General features: G+C 60.8%; 2 protein-coding genes across 8 annotated transcripts in view; both read right to left on the bottom strand.

Moving 5' to 3' along the window:
• SMIM1 (small integral membrane protein 1 (Vel blood group)) overlaps nucleotides 1-18453 on the bottom strand; it is a 177610-nt gene that overhangs the window by 50824 nt on the left and 108333 nt on the right. The window lies entirely within an intron of this gene.
• Nucleotides 1-18453, bottom strand: part of TP73 (tumor protein p73) — a 63210-nt gene that overhangs the window by 7093 nt on the left and 37664 nt on the right. For 5 of the 7 annotated variants that reach the window (XM_025427382.3, XM_035716518.2, XM_049110520.1 and 2 more), the window contains exons 4-6: nucleotides 13574-13816; nucleotides 2519-2671; nucleotides 69-255 (exon numbers count right to left, since the gene is read on the bottom strand). In XM_025427382.3, the coding sequence (XP_025283167.3) occupies nucleotides 69-255; nucleotides 2519-2671; nucleotides 13574-13816 (583 nt within the window). The remainder of the gene's footprint in view (nucleotides 1-68; nucleotides 256-2518; nucleotides 2672-13573; nucleotides 13817-18453) is intronic. The other 2 variants (XM_049110522.1, XM_035716519.2) reach the window with 1 other exon arrangement.

Genomic DNA, 18453 nt, shown 5'->3' with positions numbered 1-18453 from the left:
AGGCCAGCTCTCCCCTCCGCAGGCTGCCCGGCACCCCGGCCGCTGGGCACAAGGGCTGGAGGTCTCACCTTCGTTGAAGTCCCGCCCAAGCTCATGGTTGGGGCAGCGCTTCACAACCTCAGTCACGTGCTCCGCCTTCTTGTAGACGGGCATGGCCCGGATGACGGTGCCCGGGGGCGGCGGGGTGGACACCTTGATCTGGATGGGGCATGTCTTGGCGATTTGGCAGTAGAGCTTCTTCAACAGTGGGGAGTACTGATGGGGGCAGAGGGGGCAGGGTTGCAGTCCAGCCCCAAGGCAGCACCCTCGGGCGCCGCGCCCCCACCCGGGTCAGGAGTCCCGCCCCCAGCTCGCCCATGACCTGCTCGCCCTCTACTGTCCTTCAAAGTGCCTCCTCCGGGCACCCCTCACCTGCTCGCAGCACCTGGCCAGTTTGGGCACAGGGAGAGCAGCTGGACTTTCTGTCTGGACTCGGCGGCTGCAGAGGTTAGCACCGTCATGTCCATCTTACAGGTGAGAACAGTAAAGTCCAGGAAGCGAGGAGCTGCTGAGAGTGGGGACTGGCACCAGGTCTGCCCTGCTGAGCCTGGCTTTCCCCACTCTGGACCTTAACCCCCCAGTCTGCATAGGGATCTGCCGCAGTAGGGGATTTGCAGCATCAAAGTTCTTAAAAGCCCAAAGTTAGGCTTTTTGGACATTTTGGTGAGAAACATGTAATTTTGAGACAGGCTGGGTGCCCGTATGCACTCAAGTTTTACGAAGGAACTCCCTAGGGGTTCAGCAAGTCTGAGGGGTTGAGCTCTGCAGCCGGACATGGCCACTGCGCTGGAGGGCCCTCTGACCTCAGAGCTCCAGTCCCTGTAGCCTGGCACCCTGTCCCAGGGAGGATCACATGACGCCCTTCCTCTGGGACTAGCGCCCAGCAGACCATGTCACCCACCTAAGGGCCCTGGCCAGCTCTGATTTCAAAGCTGTTGGCCACAGGGGTGCCCACTGGTTTCCAAGCTGACCGGCTTCTGGGGACCTATCCAAGGCTCCTTATGCTTCCTTCCCCCAGGCACAATGGAGAATGTTCCGGTTCTCAGATTCACAGGACACTTCCTGTCCTCACCCCATAACCCCTATGCCCCCCCACAAAGCCCCAATGACCTGGAGTTACCCCAGTCACAAAGGCCAGAAGGGTGCCCCATCTTCCCCCCACACCACCATGGTTCAGCCAGGGAAACTACTGTGCTGGGAGACACTGCTTCTGAGAGGTGGCCTGCTGGGGTCTGGCCACCACCGTGTGGTGCATCAAAGCAGACTGGGCCACAGACTGGGGAGGAAGGTTCACAGCAGGAACTGTACCCACCGTGGTACAGTCAGGGCAACTGAGGCTGGATGCATGGAGCTGCTGGCAGAGCCAGAGAAGGAGTAGGTCTCAACCCCCATTTGCCAAGGAAGCTGGGGGGCCCTACCACCCTCATCTGCAAAGGTAAGGCCCCCACTGGCCACCAGAGCCCCCTCTCTGGCCATCAAGGGACCCGGTAGGCGCTCAGGGACTGACATCCTCAGCAACTCCAAGTATGCAAAAGCAAGGGTAGGGCTGCCCTAGGCCCTCGAACCCCTTAGCCCCTCGGTGTGAGCCACCCCTCTGCTGATGAGCTGCCCAGGGCTTCCTCCTGGAAACACACCCAGAGTGGAGTCCAAGGGGGTCAGGAGGACAAGTGGGCTGGGGTATCCCTGGTGGCAACCTCGGGTGCTGGACCCTGTTCAACTTTCCCTCACGCCCCCATCACGGATGGGAGCTGGATGCCCAGTGGGCTCACCCCCTCACAAGTACCCCATGCACCGGGGTCCCCAGAGCCCAGTGCAGCTCACCACCCCGTACCTGGGACCCCCACCTCTGGGGAGGAGAGAATGATCCCGCACAACCCTAGGGGTAGGGGTGAAGCACTGCCGGGGAAAAGCAGAAACCAGGGCTGCTGAAAGGTGGGCTCGGGAGTCCCATGGAGAGTGGGGGGCAGCCTCTTCCCAGGGGTGACCGCTGAGCTCCAGTGTCCCCATCAGTACAAATGCTGCCCCTTCACTCCCCAAAGCACCAGTTTGGGGGATAGGCTGAGCACCCCCCCCCCCAAGGACTGTGCCCAGAGCAGCAGCAGCCCAGCCCAAAGCAAGCATTCGGTGTGAGTTGAGCACCCAGCTCCCTTGTCCACCCACAAGTGAGGCTTCAGGACTGGTCTCTGACTCTCAGACAAGGTGCAGGTAGTTTCAGGCAGGGAACTGTCTGGCAAGCATCCTGGAGGCACTTGAGCGACTCCACATGAGAGCAGTCACCCAGGGGGTGTCCCTGGTGGAGGAGGGCCCCACAGGGAACCATGAGTCCTCACTGGACTGCAGGGACCTGAACACAACTAATGAGAGGGTGAAGCCGGGATCCAGACAGCCATGCACTCAGCAAGCATTTGTTGAGTGCCTATTGTTTGCCAGGCCCTAGACTCACTAAGCCCCTTCAAGCCCCAGAAGAATCTAGACTTACTGGAGCCTTGCATGTGAAAGCACACAGCTCTGGTGCTGGCTCCTGCTGGCCGGCCTCAGCGGGTGAGCAGTGGGACCGGCCCTCCTGCATCAGCTGCTGGATTCTAGAGGGCATCCTCGCCCCCTGCAGGGTCAACCGGGACCCCAGGAGGGCCTACAAGAGGTGTCCAGTGAGTGAGGTGCCCTGGGGTGAGAGGGTACACGCAGAGGACGCTCAGAGAGGGGCCTGTCTCGTCCCTGGGTGGGTGCAGACATGCTGAGAAACAGGCCTGGCCTGGGAGGGGCAGGTCATGGTCACGGGCCTTTGAAGTCTGGCCGGGGTCCCGGGTCTGGCTCTGATGCTTGGCTGCTGGGATGCTGTAAACCACTGGACAAGCCTCTCCCAGGCCTGGAGGAGGAGGGCCCGGTGACTTACTACAACTACCACCCTTAGACCCTGTTGTTAGTGCGCCGTGGTCATTCCTGGGTGGGACAGTTCCTTGTCCCTCTGTGAGCAGGACTGAGAGTGTCCCCAGGGGCGGGCAGGCCCTGCAGTCCCCTCCCCGGAGCGACCAGCCAGTGGGCTCCCATCACTCAGTCCCCCGACCTGGTGCTCCCTCCACAGCCTGTGGCTCAGCACCAGCCGGGATGGAGCAGGGCTCGGGGCACAGCCCAGACTGCGGGGACAGCTTGGCCGGGTCCCAACAGCGGGGTTGGGGCTCCGAGTGCGGGCGGAGACGGTGCACGAGCCCCTCTCGAGGTCCTGCAGCCCAGCGGGTGGGGGCGCCCACGGGTGCTCCTCAGGTCAGGACTCGCCCACCCGAGGCCCCAGGAGAGCGCCGGGGACGCCCCGCCTCGGGGAGGAGCCGCCAGGAGCTGTCCGCGGTACCGGAGCCGGAGCCGCCTGCACCGCGAGTGCGGCCGCCTGGGCACACGAGGAGGGTGCTCGCTGCTTCCTCCCTCCGGGTCCCTCTCAAGGCCACCTCCAGCCTTGGGCCTGGCCCCAACCCAGTGCCACCCGCAGCTGGCTGCTAATGTGGCCTTGGGCATGAACACTCGCCAGTCCCACCCCTGCAGGGGTTGAACCCACAGATGCCAGGCCAGGTTGGGGTTGAGCCACGTTGGAGGGATGCCTGAGGTTTCCCTCCACCTGGAAGCATCTGGCTGGGCTACAGGGGCAGGAGGGGCGCTTGGGAGGGGGGCCTGGGATGGTCAGACTTGGGGTGGGGTCAGGGTGGGGGCCTGTAGGAGGTGACAGACTTGGACACTGAAGGGCCTGTGTCTCAGAGGGTGTGAGCCCCACCCTTCAGCTAGCTCCTTTCCCCCCTCCCCGTAGCTCCTGGAGGAAGACTCCCGGGTCCTGTCTACTCTATAGAAAAGGTCACGTGAAGACACTTCCTCTCTCTCCCTCCCTCTCACCTCTCCTTCCCTAGAACCGCTAGATGGATGTGTTTCAACAGATTCTGAGCTGATAAAATCTTATTTATCTTCGGCTGTTGACACAGAGCCGCCTGGACTTGTCTGCTCTGGGATGCGTGTATTCCTCCGAGCTTGCAGGAAACGGTTTGCCCAAATGCTGGTGTGTGCCCATCCCTGCCCTCCCCCACCCAGACCCTCCCCCTCTCCTGCCCTCCTCCCACCACAGTCCAGGATGGGCCCCGTCTGGCTGGGAGCCCAGGGCCTGGCAGGGCTGGCGCGGGGGTGGCGGGTGGCAGGCGCGGCAGCTCTGTGGCTGTTAATTTCCTCGCACCCGCTCCCCAGCAGCTGGGTGCCCGGCACGGGCAGGTTTGGACAGGACAGTGGAGAGGTGATAATAAGTTGTCTGTCATTTTCCAGGGACGTGTAGCATCTTGCAAACCGCAAATACCGTTAACCAGCTTGGGCGAATCTGTTACAACAGATTCTGGAAGACGGGGCCTGCAAGGGGGGGGCTTTTATTTTTTAAATGATTTTTTTTATAGCCCACTTTTATCTGCTTCCCGTGCTTGCATGCGTGCGTGCAGAGCCACATTTCTGTCCTCTCTGGTTATGGACCCCTGAGGACTTACCCAAGGCCACAGACCCATCTCTCCTAGAGAACCTCTGTGGGTTCATACAGCAATCCTCCAGCCCAGGCCAACAGCCCCACCCCCACCCCGACAGTCCTCCTGGGTCCCTTTCTACTTCCAGGTAATGAGGGGCCTCCCAGGTGACATAAGCCACACTGCTTCACCCCTTCTTGCTGGCCTCTCCCACTTCTGGAGAGCTGTTGGGAGCATGGGGTGGGCTCTGACACATGTCAGGGAGGCCTGGATGGGACAGCAGGGACGAGGCCAACCTGAAACAATCACCCCAGCCCACTTCAGAGCACCCGGGGTCCATGCACAAGGAAACCCACAGCCAACACCCCATTGTGGCCACAGGACTGATGGTTGGTGGCTCCGGGGAGCTCCAGGACACCTGTAGGGCAGCAGCCAGTGCCGGCTCTGCAGATGTGCCCGAGGAAGAAGGCTGTTCTGATCCCACAAGAGCTCCTGGCTGGGGGAGGACACGGATACATCTGCTCACAGACTGAACAGCGGGGGATCCCCTCACTGGAGCCCAGAGATGGAGGCAAAAACAGGCTTTGCAGGTGCAGAGTGACTCTGACCGCTGTCCAGGAGCGTCCCCAGAAGCTGTGGACCAGAAGCTGCCTACCTGGAGAGGCTGGCCTGAGCAGCCTGCCTGGGCACATCCTAGAGCCCGGTCCCCAACAAGAGATCAGGAGCCCTGGACTCTGTGCCCTGGGAGATGGAGAGCACCCACTTCTTGGCTTCGCCTCCAGGCCACAGGGCCTTGGGCCTACTCAGTCCCTTGCCCACACATGGCTGGAGGCTGGCAGGGACACCTTCCAGTGGCTTCCATCCCATGCTAAGTGGGTGACCCTACTGACCCAGGAGAGAGGCAGGTGGATACCAGGCACCGGGTGAGGTGGGGAGGGAGCCCCACAGCAGCAACCCAGGCAGGAGAGACACAGTGGTGCCCAGAGGGGACGGAGGGCCCCGGTGGGTCTGGGGATGCTTCCTGGGCTGCAGTAATGACGTGGAGACAGTGAGCCCCGTGACAGGGTATAGTTACCCCGCCTTCTCTCCAGGGCTCCCGGGGCCACCCTGGACGCCACCACTTACACTCACTCCTCCTTCATGCCAGGTCCATGCACACCTGGTCTCCACCCTCAAGGTCATGCACTGTCACCAGAGCCTTGCTTCCAAAAGCTGCGAGCTAAGTAGGGGCGGAGCAGCACTGACACCCCTAAGCTCCCTTTGTCACTACTAGGCTTGACCTGGGTCCATGAAGACACTAAGAGGCATGTGACGGGACAAAGCAAGGGCAGGGGTGCCAGATGCGATGTGCTTCTTCCTCTGGGGTCAGGGGCAAGGGGACCAGTGGCAAGGACCTGTCCTTGGCCTCAGTGACCGGGGCACTGGGTCCCAGATGTGGCTCAGGAGCAGTGTGTGAAACTCTGGCCCTCCCTCCATTCTTCCTTTGTAACCAAGGCATCCAGCCTCAAACCCTATTTACTTAGCAATATTAATTTCTCACTAACTGATTTTTTTTTCTAGAATACTAAGAACTTCCCCAGAACCTGATAAAATTATATACAGCATCTGTTTCATTGGTGCTTATACAATTTCTCCATCTATAAAATAGGAATAATGGCAAACTCAAAGGATTGTTGTGGATTAAGCAAATTAATGTGTAAAGAAGTGCGAAATGTTAACATTACCATGGGTATGTGGATACTGATAATCATCCACTTTAGAAAATAAAGTCTTGATACTGTCTTAAAGGTATAGCCATACTACAATGTATTTGAACCCTATCAATTTGTAGCTATCTAGTTAGATTAGGAAAATTAGTAAGTAGATGCCTTTGTTTAGTGAAGTCTAAATTGAATTGTAAAATTATATTCTAAAATGAAGCCAACTCCTGATGAACCGTATGTGAATTATCTAATTGTAGATTATGGGCCAGCATTTGCTTTTTACATAAATTGAAAAATTTATGGGGATGGAGTGGGTAAGCAGGACATGGGGACACAGCTGCGCTTTGGGGACACAGCTGTGTCTTTGGGGACACAGCTGCGCTTGCGGAGAGCCCTAGCACTCCCACCAGGAGCCACCGTCCTGCTCCAAGGGCACAAATGGTGGCTGCATCTGAAGCACCAAGATCTGCCTCGGCCGGGTCCAAACACCGGTTCCTCTGCCTATGAACTTGGTTTCTAACTTTGGCAGCTGGAGAGCCCGTGCCTGTCTGTCCTGGTCTCCTGGAGAAGGCAGACACTCCGCTGGCTGGCCCCGTAGGGAAAACGCTCTGGCAAGGAACCAGCAAGCAGGGCTGTGAGCCAGGCCACAGAGCTACACGGCATGGGGATGGAGGGGGGCGGCTGGCCACTAGCCCGGCTCTGCTCACCACAGAGGGTCCTCTCAATTGCCAGGAGAAAGAGCCCCCTATAACTCTCACCTCCACCTGACTTGTGGCCTTTTGAGCTGGCTTGGCCTTGTCCATGTGGTGATCCTCGGGGTCAGTCCTCCTGGGCAGGGTGCTAGGGCCAACTTCTTGGTGCTAGGCATCTTCTACTGCAATGCTAGCCCTGGGATCCTCCAACTGTAGGCACACTGTTCTGGACACTGCTACTGGTCTGCTGAGTACAGGCACGGAGGGGCCAGCTCCTTCCCCCAGTGCCCTGAAGCTTCCAAATGGCCTTGGGCTGGAGCTGGCCTAGCTGCCAGTAGCTCTAGCTCGGGGAGTGTGTGTGTGTGTGTGTGTGTGTGTGTGTGTGTGGCGGGGGTTTAGCCAGGCTGGGGCCACAGTAGGGGGTGGGGGGTGGGCAGGTGCTCAGGATGGGCTTGAGAGCCAGGTGTCAGCTTGGGCACACAGGCTGTCCTGCCTCTGGCCTTCCTGCCACAGAAGCTCCAGGGAAGTCTCCCGTTCAGCACCACAGTTACGGATATGCCCTCTGGCCAGGGAGTGGTGAGTGTTATTTCTTCACTCTAAATAAACTCCACTCGGAGCCAGCAGGAGAAGAGCCCACTGCTTCTCTAGAGAGCTCTGGGGCGCCCTGGACATGCTTGGGGAGGGGGTGGTCATTTTCCAGCTTTTAAGGCAATGGTTGGCTGGAATCGAAATTTTCATTGAAACTTGAAATGCCCAGCAAGGCACGAGGGTAAAACACACGATCCCCCTGCAGAGGGCAGTGGCTCCTGGTACTAAGTGGTGATGGGCCGAGGGGACCTCCCTTCATCCTCCCCACAGCCCCTCACAGAGGAGTACTAGAGGAGGGGAGAGGGTTCCGCGCCCCATGGTACATGGCCACGGTGGAGGACACAGGTCTGCAATCCCAGGGGGACCTTGGGCTTAGGCCACTGCGGGTCCCCTGACAACCGCTGAACTTCCAGTTCACTAAAGCCAGGAGTGCTGGTCACTTTTTCCAGGGGGCTTTCCTGCCCTCATAGGAGCCTATGGCCCATCCAGAATCCCAGATGAGCCCAGGGGCTTCCCCATCTGGAGATGATGAAGCCCTGGCTGGGGGAAGAAGTCTGGGGCCTCAGGTCCAGGAACTTGAGCTCGGCTTCCTAGTTTGGGATCTAAGGAAATCCAACCCAGATTTCCCCCACAACTGACCACAGAAAGGCTCCACGGGCTGCTCAGCCGAGCCCCTCACTCAGAGTCCCACAGGCTGAAGCTGCAGGACACCTGGGATGCAGCCTCCAACCGGTTCCAGGACAGGCTTCCCCCTATAATGGGGTCCAGACACAGGTGTGGAGCCGGGCCTGGGAGATGTGCAGGGAGGGGAGGGGAGGGTCGAGTCCCAGGTCTGGCTCCCCAGCTCCCGGGCCCCAGCCCTTCCTGGTCAGCCTGGAGTGTTCGAATCATAAAGTGCTCTCAAAGGATTGTCATTTGTCAATAAATAACAGGCAGTGAAGGCGGGCGGGTCTACTCTCTCAGGTGTAGTGGCAGATGTCAGTCACTCACCACCTGCAAACAGGCACCTCCCACTCTGGGCCCCAGGTGCCCTGGTCCTCTGAGGGTCAGCCTCTCCTGCCAGTGGCTCACGGGGGTCCTGGGGCATCCCTGGAGCTGGGAGAAGGCTGTCTACTCTCCCGGGGCCCCACTAGCTGCCTGACAAAAGCCTGGGGTCAGGCCCCTGATCCCCACTGCTCCAGCCTTTCCTGAGCCCTGGGGTCCTCACCAGGGCTGCTGCATGGCTTCTGGAAGGTGCGGGGAGGGTACTGGCTACAGTCAGGACTGCTAGGAAGACAATCTAGAATCTATGGAGCTATACCCATTTTCGGGACGTCTCAGAAAACAAATGATTCTTCATAAAGCAGTGATTACATCGTGCCCGACCCATAGCTCCAAGCCTGTGGACGGGTCTCGTACCCCCCAGGGGCTCTCCCTTGCATCCCCTATAAGAGCCCAGGTGGGGCGAGGTGGAGGCCGCCCCTGGCGCACCCCTCGGCCCCCAGGACTCAGGGCTGGCGCCCTTCCCAGCCCCACTGGGGTTTCCAAGGCCAAGTTCCATGACCAGCAGGCCCAAGGGCTCCACCTGCAGAGGACGGAGAGAGACGAGGCCGTGCACGGCGCAGGCTAGGAGCAGGGCCAGCCTGCAGGAGCGAGTCTGCCCCTGGAGCTCCCCATCACGCAAGCAATCCCTGCAATCTCCCCTGCTTGCTCCTCATCCTGTCTCCACAACAGACACTGTGAGAGCTCTTCCCTGGCCCTTAAATACACGTAATTGCTTCTGGTGCCAGTAAAAGGTATTAATTCCACTTATGCATTCCATAAACTTTTAGGATAACGCAATTGATACCGTGATCATGTTGGGACACCTCCACTATTATTTTCCTGCTTGCAAACCTCCAAGGCGCTGGAAAGTTTTCTCCCAAATCCATTAGTGTTGACTCAGCCACATTCTACCAGGAACTCTGTGCAGAGCCTCTGTGCGTCCCCACCTGCCTCCCACAGGACCCTCCCCAGCCAGGAGGGTTGCGCTCACCCTGTGTGCCTGGCTCAGCCCCAGGACGGACGGACGGACTGGCACTCGTACATTCACGGAGCTGTGTCCAGGCTGGCAGGCTGCATGGAGGCCGCCCAGGGACTCGCTGAGCCATCATGCCTGTGTGCACCCCACCTGCATGCCTCACACTGCCTGGCTGGGCCAGGTCTCCAGCCATGGCTAGCTGACCTCGGAGCCCCCTCCCAAACCTACCAGTCCCCAAGGATAGTCCCCTTCCCTGGCAAGGCTCAGCCTAGGGGATGGAGCAGGGCTGGATAGCATCCAGATGCCCTGCTCACGGGCAGCTTCTTGGGACTCCTGGGACCAGCTGTCCGTGTCATTGCCAATCCCTGGGGGGCCCAGGAAGGGAGTGGCCGTCAGGGCCCAGAAACCAGGCCCCAGTGTGCCAGGGAGGGCTTGGCACTGGGACAAGGGTGCAAACACCAATCCCTGGCCGGGTTCCACCACCTACCAGTCCAAAGAGCATCAGTGCCCATGGATGCGAGCCCCCACGCACAGCCCTGACCACTTGGTGTCTGTCCCTCCCCGAAGCCCCCAGAGCCCTGGAGAGCCCGTCACAGGACAACCCCGACACAGGACATGCCCTGGCTAGGATGGCTCAAGAGCAGCAATTTGCGAAGGGGGGGGGGTGTCCCCAGGCTCCAGGTGCTGTTCTAAGTGGTCCCAGGAGCCAGCTCGTTTGTCCCACAGTGACCCATCAGGCTACCTCCCACTTTTGGACCCAGGCCCACGGCTCCGCAGCAGGTCTGGGACCTGGGCGCTGCCAGTCAAACTGCCACCACGTCCTGCCCCTGGTCCCCGGGTTATGATCTTGGAGGCTGAACACACATTCCTCCTCCAGCTGCTCAGTTACACACAATGCATCCCTCCTGGATTCCACGGGAAGGAGTTTTCCAGCCCTGGGTAGCGGCCAGAAGAGGTGAGCACGCATGTTTGTGTGCACGTGTGCATGTATGGAGTCGTGTGTATGTATGTAGCATGTGCACGTCTTTGCATGTGTGTGAGGTGTTTCGTGCCTGTGCATTTGCACACACACCTTCCCTCTGTCAGCGCCCTAGGAGCACGGAGGTGAGACCTTGGGACACTTGTGGGGGGCCTCAGCCAGGCAGAAGCCAAAGACCCTATTAACAGCTGTGATCCCTTGGGGCCTGTCGAGGGTGTTTTTCCCAAGCAAGGGCAGGACCAAAGGCAACAGTCAATTTGGAATCATACTTGAGAAAAATATGAATTATCTATCAGTTACCAGCCGGCTGGCATGGCGGGGGCCACGCATGGCGCCTTGCGGAGCCCAGACAGCACGCCCGGGAAGCAAGTCTGGGCAGCAGCCGCGCAGCCAGACCCCCAGAGCTGTGAGCAGGCGGGCTGCCCGGCAGTCCCCATCCTGCATGGTGAGCCTGCCCGCCCCCTCCCCGGGCAGGGAAAGGAGCTCGCGGGCGGTCTCTCCCAGAGACCCAAGGTGCCAAAAATCTCATTATCAATGTGTGTCCCCACCTCCACCCCTGCACTGATGGGGGCTGGGGAGGGAGAGCTCTGTGTGCCAGCCGAGGACCCGGGCAGGGGGGCGGGTATCAGGGCGAGGGGTGGTTAGAACTTGGGCACAGGTAAGCCACCTCTGCCCCCAGTATGGCTGGCCAGGGCAGACCACTCTAGAAACCGTGACCACGCCAGGGGTCCTCCAGACCTGACACCACATCTCTGGCAGGGGAGGTGGAAGCAACTGAGGGGGCCTGACAGAGGCCCCAGGTGGGGGCAGGGGGATAGCCAGCAGAGGGGCAGCTTCTATCCCTCCCTGAGGACCAGCTCAGACCATCCAAGGCACTCCAAGTCCCCGAGACGCTGCAAAGACCCCACCAGCATCCCTAAATAGCAGAGATGGAGAGAGAGAGCGCGAGAGCGAGCCAGGACCCCCCTCCAGGGCTTGCCTAGATTCCCAGGGGTCCAGCAGCTCAGGCCTTGGTGACAGTATTGATGCAGGAGGGGCTGGGACCCTTCCCTGAGAGGTAAGAGAAAGGGCTTAGGGAACAGTATGAACATCAAAGAGGAGAGGGAGTGAGCCTCCTGTCACCAGAGGTGTGCAATGTGGGGATGCCTTGGGTGCCTCCTGACCTGGCTTACAGCCACATAGCCAAACTTCCAATCTAGGGACTGGGGACCAGGACCCTATAGCAGTAAGAGAAGCCTCCAGCAGGTGCACCTGCAGCCGAACAACCATACCCAGGAGGACCAGCTCTATGGTACCCCACTCCCAGCCCTGCTGCTAAGGAAATAATAACGTGACACACAGCTCCTACTGTGCTCACCTGTGCTGTACAGACAGCATCCCCTCTAAGGAGCAACAAGGGGCATTACTGGAAAAATTCACAAATGAGGATGACAGGGTGGGGGCCCTGGACCAGGTGCCTACTCCGCCACTGGAAGCCCTGAGGTGGAGCTAAGCCTCACCTCAGCGATGGGTGAGGGTCTGGGGGCCCATGGCCACGGCCAGAACCAGAGACAGCGGCCCGTAGGGGCGAGGTGGGGGGAGGGCTTGGATCCCAGACCCAGACTGGCCCCTGCGGAGCCTCACTGGGTCTCCTGCTGGTTCCACCCCCTCTCCAGCCTCCCAGGAGCGTGGGAAAACCACAACCTGGCCAGCGGGGCAGCAGGATCCCGGAGGGGATGGGGATCAGGAGACCCAGTTCTTAAAGCGGGAGAGCTGGTGCTCGGCCCCCTGCATGGACATATGTCTGTTCCAGGGTCCCATTTCCAGGGGCTGGGGGAGACTATGGAGCTGCTGGTCCTTGGAGGTGACGCTGCCCACAGCCAGGGCCTGCTAGGGTCCACGGGGCAGGTGCCAGGCAAGACTCTGTCCTCTTCAGGTGTGGGGGCAGGACACCGGGACCGTCCTTGGGGCTGCCTTTCCTGCCAGTGCCCTGTGAGCCCCACCCTCAGAGGAGCCTATGGTCTGTCCTGGGGGGTCTCAGCATCCCTGCTGCGCCCGGGCCGCCTTGGGCATGTCTGGCAGCCTCTTCCTCTCCCAGCTGTAGTCGGGACAGTGGGGGGAAGCGGTTAGGAACCTGGAGCCCCTTGGGACACCTGGGTGGCTCAGTGGTTGAGCGCTGCCTTTGGCTCAGGGTGTGATCCCAGGACTCCAGGATCAAGTCCCACATCAGGCTCCCTGCATGGAGCCTGCTTCTCCCTCTGCCTGTGTCTCTGCCTCTCTCTCTGTGTCTCTCATGAATAAATAAATAAAATCTTTTTTAAAAAAAAAAAAGGAACCTCAAGTCCCCAAACCAGGAAGCTTAGCCACCGGGTCCTGGCGGAGGGGGGCACTAACCACCTGCTTCTCTCCGAGCCAGTGACTACCCCCGCCCCTTGCCTGTTTCCACAGCTGTAAAATGGGACAATAACAGGTTCCACCTGGTGGGTTGCTGGGCGGTTTCAAGAGTCAACGTAAACTCAGAGCACCCCAAGGGAGGCCACAGGGATGCGGGCCACCATCCAAGCTGGGAAAATCCCCACCAGGGGCCAGAATCCTCCAGAGTGCAGGCGGCAAGACCTGAAGACTTGAGTCCCAGGTGCCGGGGATCCACCCCCAACTCCCAGTCTCATCCCCTGCTCGGAGGTGACAACCCAGAGGCTGTCAGCCAGCAGACATCAGACCTCCCTGCCCATGCACTCTACCTGGAGGAGGCAGCCTCTGTGGACCTCATGCTCACCCAAGACGGGATTCAAGCCCCACCTCGACACCCGAGGGTCTTGGTGATGATGGTCGGACTCTGCCCCATGGACCTCACCCAGGAGCCACGTCTGCCCCTCTGGGGCTCTGCGGAGGCTGGCCGCTGGGGCCACACGTCCGAGAGGTGGGCACGCCCAGACTGCCCGGCCCCAGACCCGCCTCCTGCCCTATGCTCCTCCCGGCTCACTGCTTACTGCGGGGGGCCAGGAGGAACCCGTGTGGACACCTGGCCGGCCCTCCCTCGCTGCCCAGAGCGGGACGATCACCCCTCCCACCCTCACAGCCCACAGATGCCCCTCGGGAGCAGGGGTGCGACTCACCGTCCAGGTGGCTGACTTGGCCGTGCTGGACTGCTGGAAGGTGACGTCGAAGTGGTGGGGACCAGGGTAGTCGGTGTTGGAGGGGATGGCCGGCGCAGGCGACATGGTGTCAAAGGTGGAGCTGGGCTGCGCGTAGGGTGAGTGGGTGGGCACGCTGGCGGCGTGCTCCGGGGTGTAGGGGCTGGCCGAGGCCGCGCGGCTGCTCATCTGGTCCATGGTGCTGCTCAGCAGATTGAACTGGGACTAGCGTGGGAAGGGGGAGGGAGGGGGACACACAGTCAGGCTGGAGCGTGGAGCGTGGAAGCGCGCGCCGGCCAGAGGTGTCCTGTTACAGGAGCCTTAAAGGGCCAGCAGCTCAGTCATCCCAAATATTTCCCGTCCCACCCCCCCAACTCCCGACAGGTCACTGCTTGTGTTGGGATAAACTGACATATTCACCTCGCCCTCCCCTCTCCATCAGCCTCCTTCTGTGCCAGGGTTTCCGTGGAGCACACCTGGAGGGGAGCTGCTGGCAGGGGAGGCTCCTGCCCCTGGACCTCCTGGCAGTCTGGGGGGAGGCACTCTCCAGGGGCAGCGTCCCCATCCCCCTAAGACAGCCCCAAGGAGGGAGACCCCAGGCCCAGGGAGCCAGACAGAGGGAGGGATGGGCCAGGGCAGGGGGTGGGTCCCACAGGCCCCTCCTTCCCCCCCAGGGGCCCATGTCCCATCAACCTCCTGGGGTCCTGGGACCTTGTGATGGGTCAGCCCCTCCCTGGAGCTTCAGGAGGCCTGAGCAAAGGAGGGAGGGGACAGCCCAATCCACCACAGATCAGGTCCCCTCTGGAGGGCAGGCAGGGAAGACCCCTTTCCCTGTCTGGAGGCTTCAAGCAGGGGGTGGGCTGGATGGGTAAAGAGCAGCTGATCTCCAAACACGGAAGCATCTCTTGCTTTGTGGCCAGAGGGTGATGAGGTTTGCTTTAATCCTCATGTGGGCCTCAGGTGGATGTGGCTATTATCCCATTTTACAGATGAGGACACTGAGGCACACAGGGGGTGATTGCGTGGGGTGAGGCACCAGCCACCCTCAAGGCAGTTACCCTGAGAGCCCTGGGGCCCGGGGTGCCCATGGGGGGCAGAGGCTGATGGGTACCAAGAGCGACGGGGGCTTACCCTGCAGCCTCCCTTCACCAGTCTGCCTCCTTTAGATCCCAAAGCACAGGAGTGTATCCCTGGGGGCGCAGGGGGCGGGGACCAGCTGCTGGGCCCCTTTCTGCCCTGGGTGTTTTTCTCAAACAGGAGGGCGGTGCTCATTACCCAGAGGCCCCTCCAGCTTAGCATCCCCTTGGAAGGCACATGTTCTTTCCCTTCCACTCTGCTGGTGACAAGGGTCCTGGAGTCCACACTGGAGGCTGCCCAGCCTGAAGGAAGCTTAGCACAAGTGATGACCCAGGAGGAGTGAGGTGACAGGTGACAGATTGTCACTAAAGCTGTGGCTCCGTGCCTTCTGGAGCTCCAGCTGCAGCTGCCATCGGACCTCCAGAGCTGGGGTCCCACCAGCCACAAGACAGGAGCCCCCTGCAGGCCCCGGCTGAAGCCTCCTTCCCCATCCGGCTCCCACTGCCTCCAGACTAGCCCTGCCTTCGCTTGTGCACAGTGGGGGACGTGGCGGGGGGGCGGGGGGGGGGGAACCAGCACCCACCATCATGAGGGGTAAGCGGATAAACAAACTGTGCTGTTGTAGACTGCAGCCACAGGGCAGAGCCGTGGCCCAGGGGCTGGGTGGGGCTGGGGGCCACCGCTTGGGGGGTGCTGTTTTCCTCTGGACGTGATGCGGGTGCCCTAGAATCCATGGTGCACAGCAGTGGTGAGCTGCACATCACAGACACCGTGCTCCATAAAGTTCTTCAGAACAAAACGACAGAGAGGAAGGAGGAAGAAGCCTCCTCCCCAGGAGTGTGAGGGCCAGGCTGGGGAACCCCCCCACCGCATTCTCATCCTGAGGGGCATCACTCCTGCATCCCTCCTGCCTCTGGCCTCTGTCTCCCCATCCTGACTGTGAGGGGGCCCCACAAGAGGGCTAACATGTGTCGGGACCATTGGCCACAGCAAGCTAAGCAGTGCTGGGGGTGCCCAGCACCCCGACTCCATACACGGTGCCACAAGAAAAATACAGAAATGAAGGATCTCACTCTCAGGTTCATGCTGAGCATGTGACACACTGTGCATCATTCCTGGTGAATTAACTATTAAATTACTGCCATGGGTTTCTTTTTACATTTCTTCTGTGTGGCTCCTGGAAAATGCAAAATCATATGTGTGGCCCACATGGCATTTCTACTGGATGGTGCTGGACCCGAGTGTCCGGCTCCCACTCCCATCATCAGCTCTGCTATGGAGCTGCCCCTGTGGGTGCATTCCCCAGGGGCTGCTGAGTGAGTGGCCCAGCGACAAAAGGAAAGAAGGAAGGGAGGGAGGGAGGGAGGGAGGGAAGGAGAGAAGAAGAGGGGAAGGGAGGGAGGGAGGGAGGAAGGTGGGTGTGCAAGGCAGCAGGATGGACTCCCCTACACAGATGCCCAGGAACCTGGATGGACTGGGTATGAACCCAGCCTTCCCACTAAACCAGGCTGAGAGCCCCATGGGTCCTGGAGGGGGCAGGGTTCCCAGCCTGCCCCCAGCCCAGAGTCCCCATGGCCTCTCTCCTCCAGGTGACAAGCCATGGCCCCGTGGAGCATCTTCCCTGTGATCATAGGGGCCCCCTCCCCAGGCCCCCAAGGGCTACAGGAGCCTTTCCACCTCCCGGGCCTCAGTGAGGACAGCAGACCAACCAATGGGGGCTCAGGTCTGTCCTCCCCACTACAACCCCACAGCAGCACAGCTTGGGTCTGTCCTCCCTACTCTGTCCCCACAGCAGGACAGCTTGGGTCTGTCCTCCCCACTCCGACCCCACAGCAGGACAGCTCGGGTCTGTCCTCCCCACTCCGACTCCACAGGAGCACAGCCTGGGTCTGTCCTCCCCACTCCGACCCCACAGCAGGACAGCTCGGGTCTGTCCTCCCCACTCCGACTCCACAGGAGCACAGCCTGGGTCTGTCCTCCCCACTCCGACCCCACAGCAGGACAGCTCGGGTCTGTCCTCCCCACTCCGACTCCACAGGAGCACAGCCTGGGTCTGTCCTCCCCACTCCGACCCCACAGCAGGACAGCTCGGGTCTGTCCTCCCCACTCCGACTCCACAGGAGCACAGCCTGGGTCTGTCCTCCCCACTCCGACCCCACAGCAGGACAGCTCGGGTCTGTCCTCCCCACTCCGACTCCACAGGAGCACAGCTCAGGTCTGTCCTCCCCACTCCGACCCCACAGCAGCACAGCCTGGGTCTGTCCTCCCCACTGCGACCCCACAGCAGCACAGCCCGGGCCAGCAGGGCAAAGGGCCCCTGCCCCCCTGATCAGCAGAAACGAGAGGCAGCCCCACGACAACAACGTTGTTCAGATTTTAACTTGTCCACATTCTTTACTGATCTGAGGCGGGTGCCAGGGAATTAGTCACTGAACCAAAAGAGCAGAGGTGATAGCATCTGTGGGCCCAGGAGCCGAGCAGGAGGGAGCGGGAGGCTTCCAGTGGGCAGGGGCAGGCCGGGAGCCCTTTGAGAAGTGCAGGGAGGAAGCACTCTGCAGTGCAAACACTGCTCCGGCAGCCAGGGCGCCCTCCTTTGGCCCCTGGCATTTTGTGGTCTGGGCGCCCCGAGAGTTACCCCTCCCCACGGGAGCGGAGGCCACTGTGCAGCATGTGTTGGGCCACTGTGCGGTGGCCGTGTGGGGCTCCCTCTTGGGGTTCTGCTGCCCCAGGGGCACACCTCTGCCTGCACCCCCAGGAACTGGCAGGGTTTGTGTCCAAGAGTGGCAGGGAAACCCGCTGGTCAGGAAGTGCTCCGGTGGCTCCCAAAGGCCCTTCCTTCCCTCCCTTTGCATTCCTCCCAAGTGGGGAGCGGAGAGCCCCCAGCCCGACCTTGCTGCCCAGATGCGGCCCAGCACAGCCACACGGAAGCCTGGGGGTCTCAGGAAGCTGGGGGGAGGCCCACTTGGCAGCAGGAAGAACCTGGGCAAAACCAGGACTTTTTTGGTTTGTTTTGCTTTCAATCAGAACTCCCAAGAGAGTGGGCTAATTAGGACATGCCCAGCCCCAGGCGGCCCACATGTGCCTACATGTGCACACAGGGCTCCTGGGCCCGACCCAAGGAGGGCTGCAGGGCGGGAGTGAAGCAGCCAGCGGGTGGCCTCCCCTCTGGGTCTGAGGCCCTGCCTGGAGGGCGGGGGGCTGGGCTCTGGGAGGGGCTGGGGCAAGAGAGGGTCTCTCCTCCCAGATCCCCATGTGCCTTGCTGGATGGTGGCTGGTGGCCTGGGAGCTCTTTCCACCAACACTGGACAGGCTCCTCAAGACACACTGTGCATTTGCTGCACACACGTGTTCTGGTGCTCTGTGTACTGGGTCAGGGCTGAGAGGGTCCTGGGGCATAGGCAGCTCTGGCCGTGCACTGGGGTGTCCATCCCAGCCTTTGCGGGGAGCCAGGCTCGCTTCCTGGTCAAGCCCCTCTTGGGCCAGGATCCCAGGTGGCCCATTCCTGCTCAGAGGAGGGCACCCATAGGTCTGGGGGCCGCATGCACATGTGTGCTCACACACCTGCAGGGATGGGGCTGCTGCAGAGGGAGGAGGGGTAGGGTGAGCCCTGGGTGGACTGTGTCCCAGCACCTGCCCTCTTCTGGGAAAGGAGCTGGACTCTGGGGGCACAGGGAAGGAGGGTACTGCCTGAGGACCAGCAGGGAGAGGATGAAGGGAACCACATGGGGTGGAAAGGTCCCAGCTTCCAGCCCACCCCACCCTGTCATTGCATCACCAGCCAAGGG

Source organism: Canis lupus, chromosome 5 (assembly GCF_003254725.2).
Source record: "Canis lupus dingo isolate Sandy chromosome 5, ASM325472v2, whole genome shotgun sequence".
Classification (NCBI taxonomy): domain Eukaryota; kingdom Metazoa; phylum Chordata; class Mammalia; order Carnivora; family Canidae; genus Canis; species Canis lupus.
The sequence above is the reverse complement of the archived record's forward strand: the minus strand, read 5'-3'. Positions and strand labels throughout refer to the sequence as shown.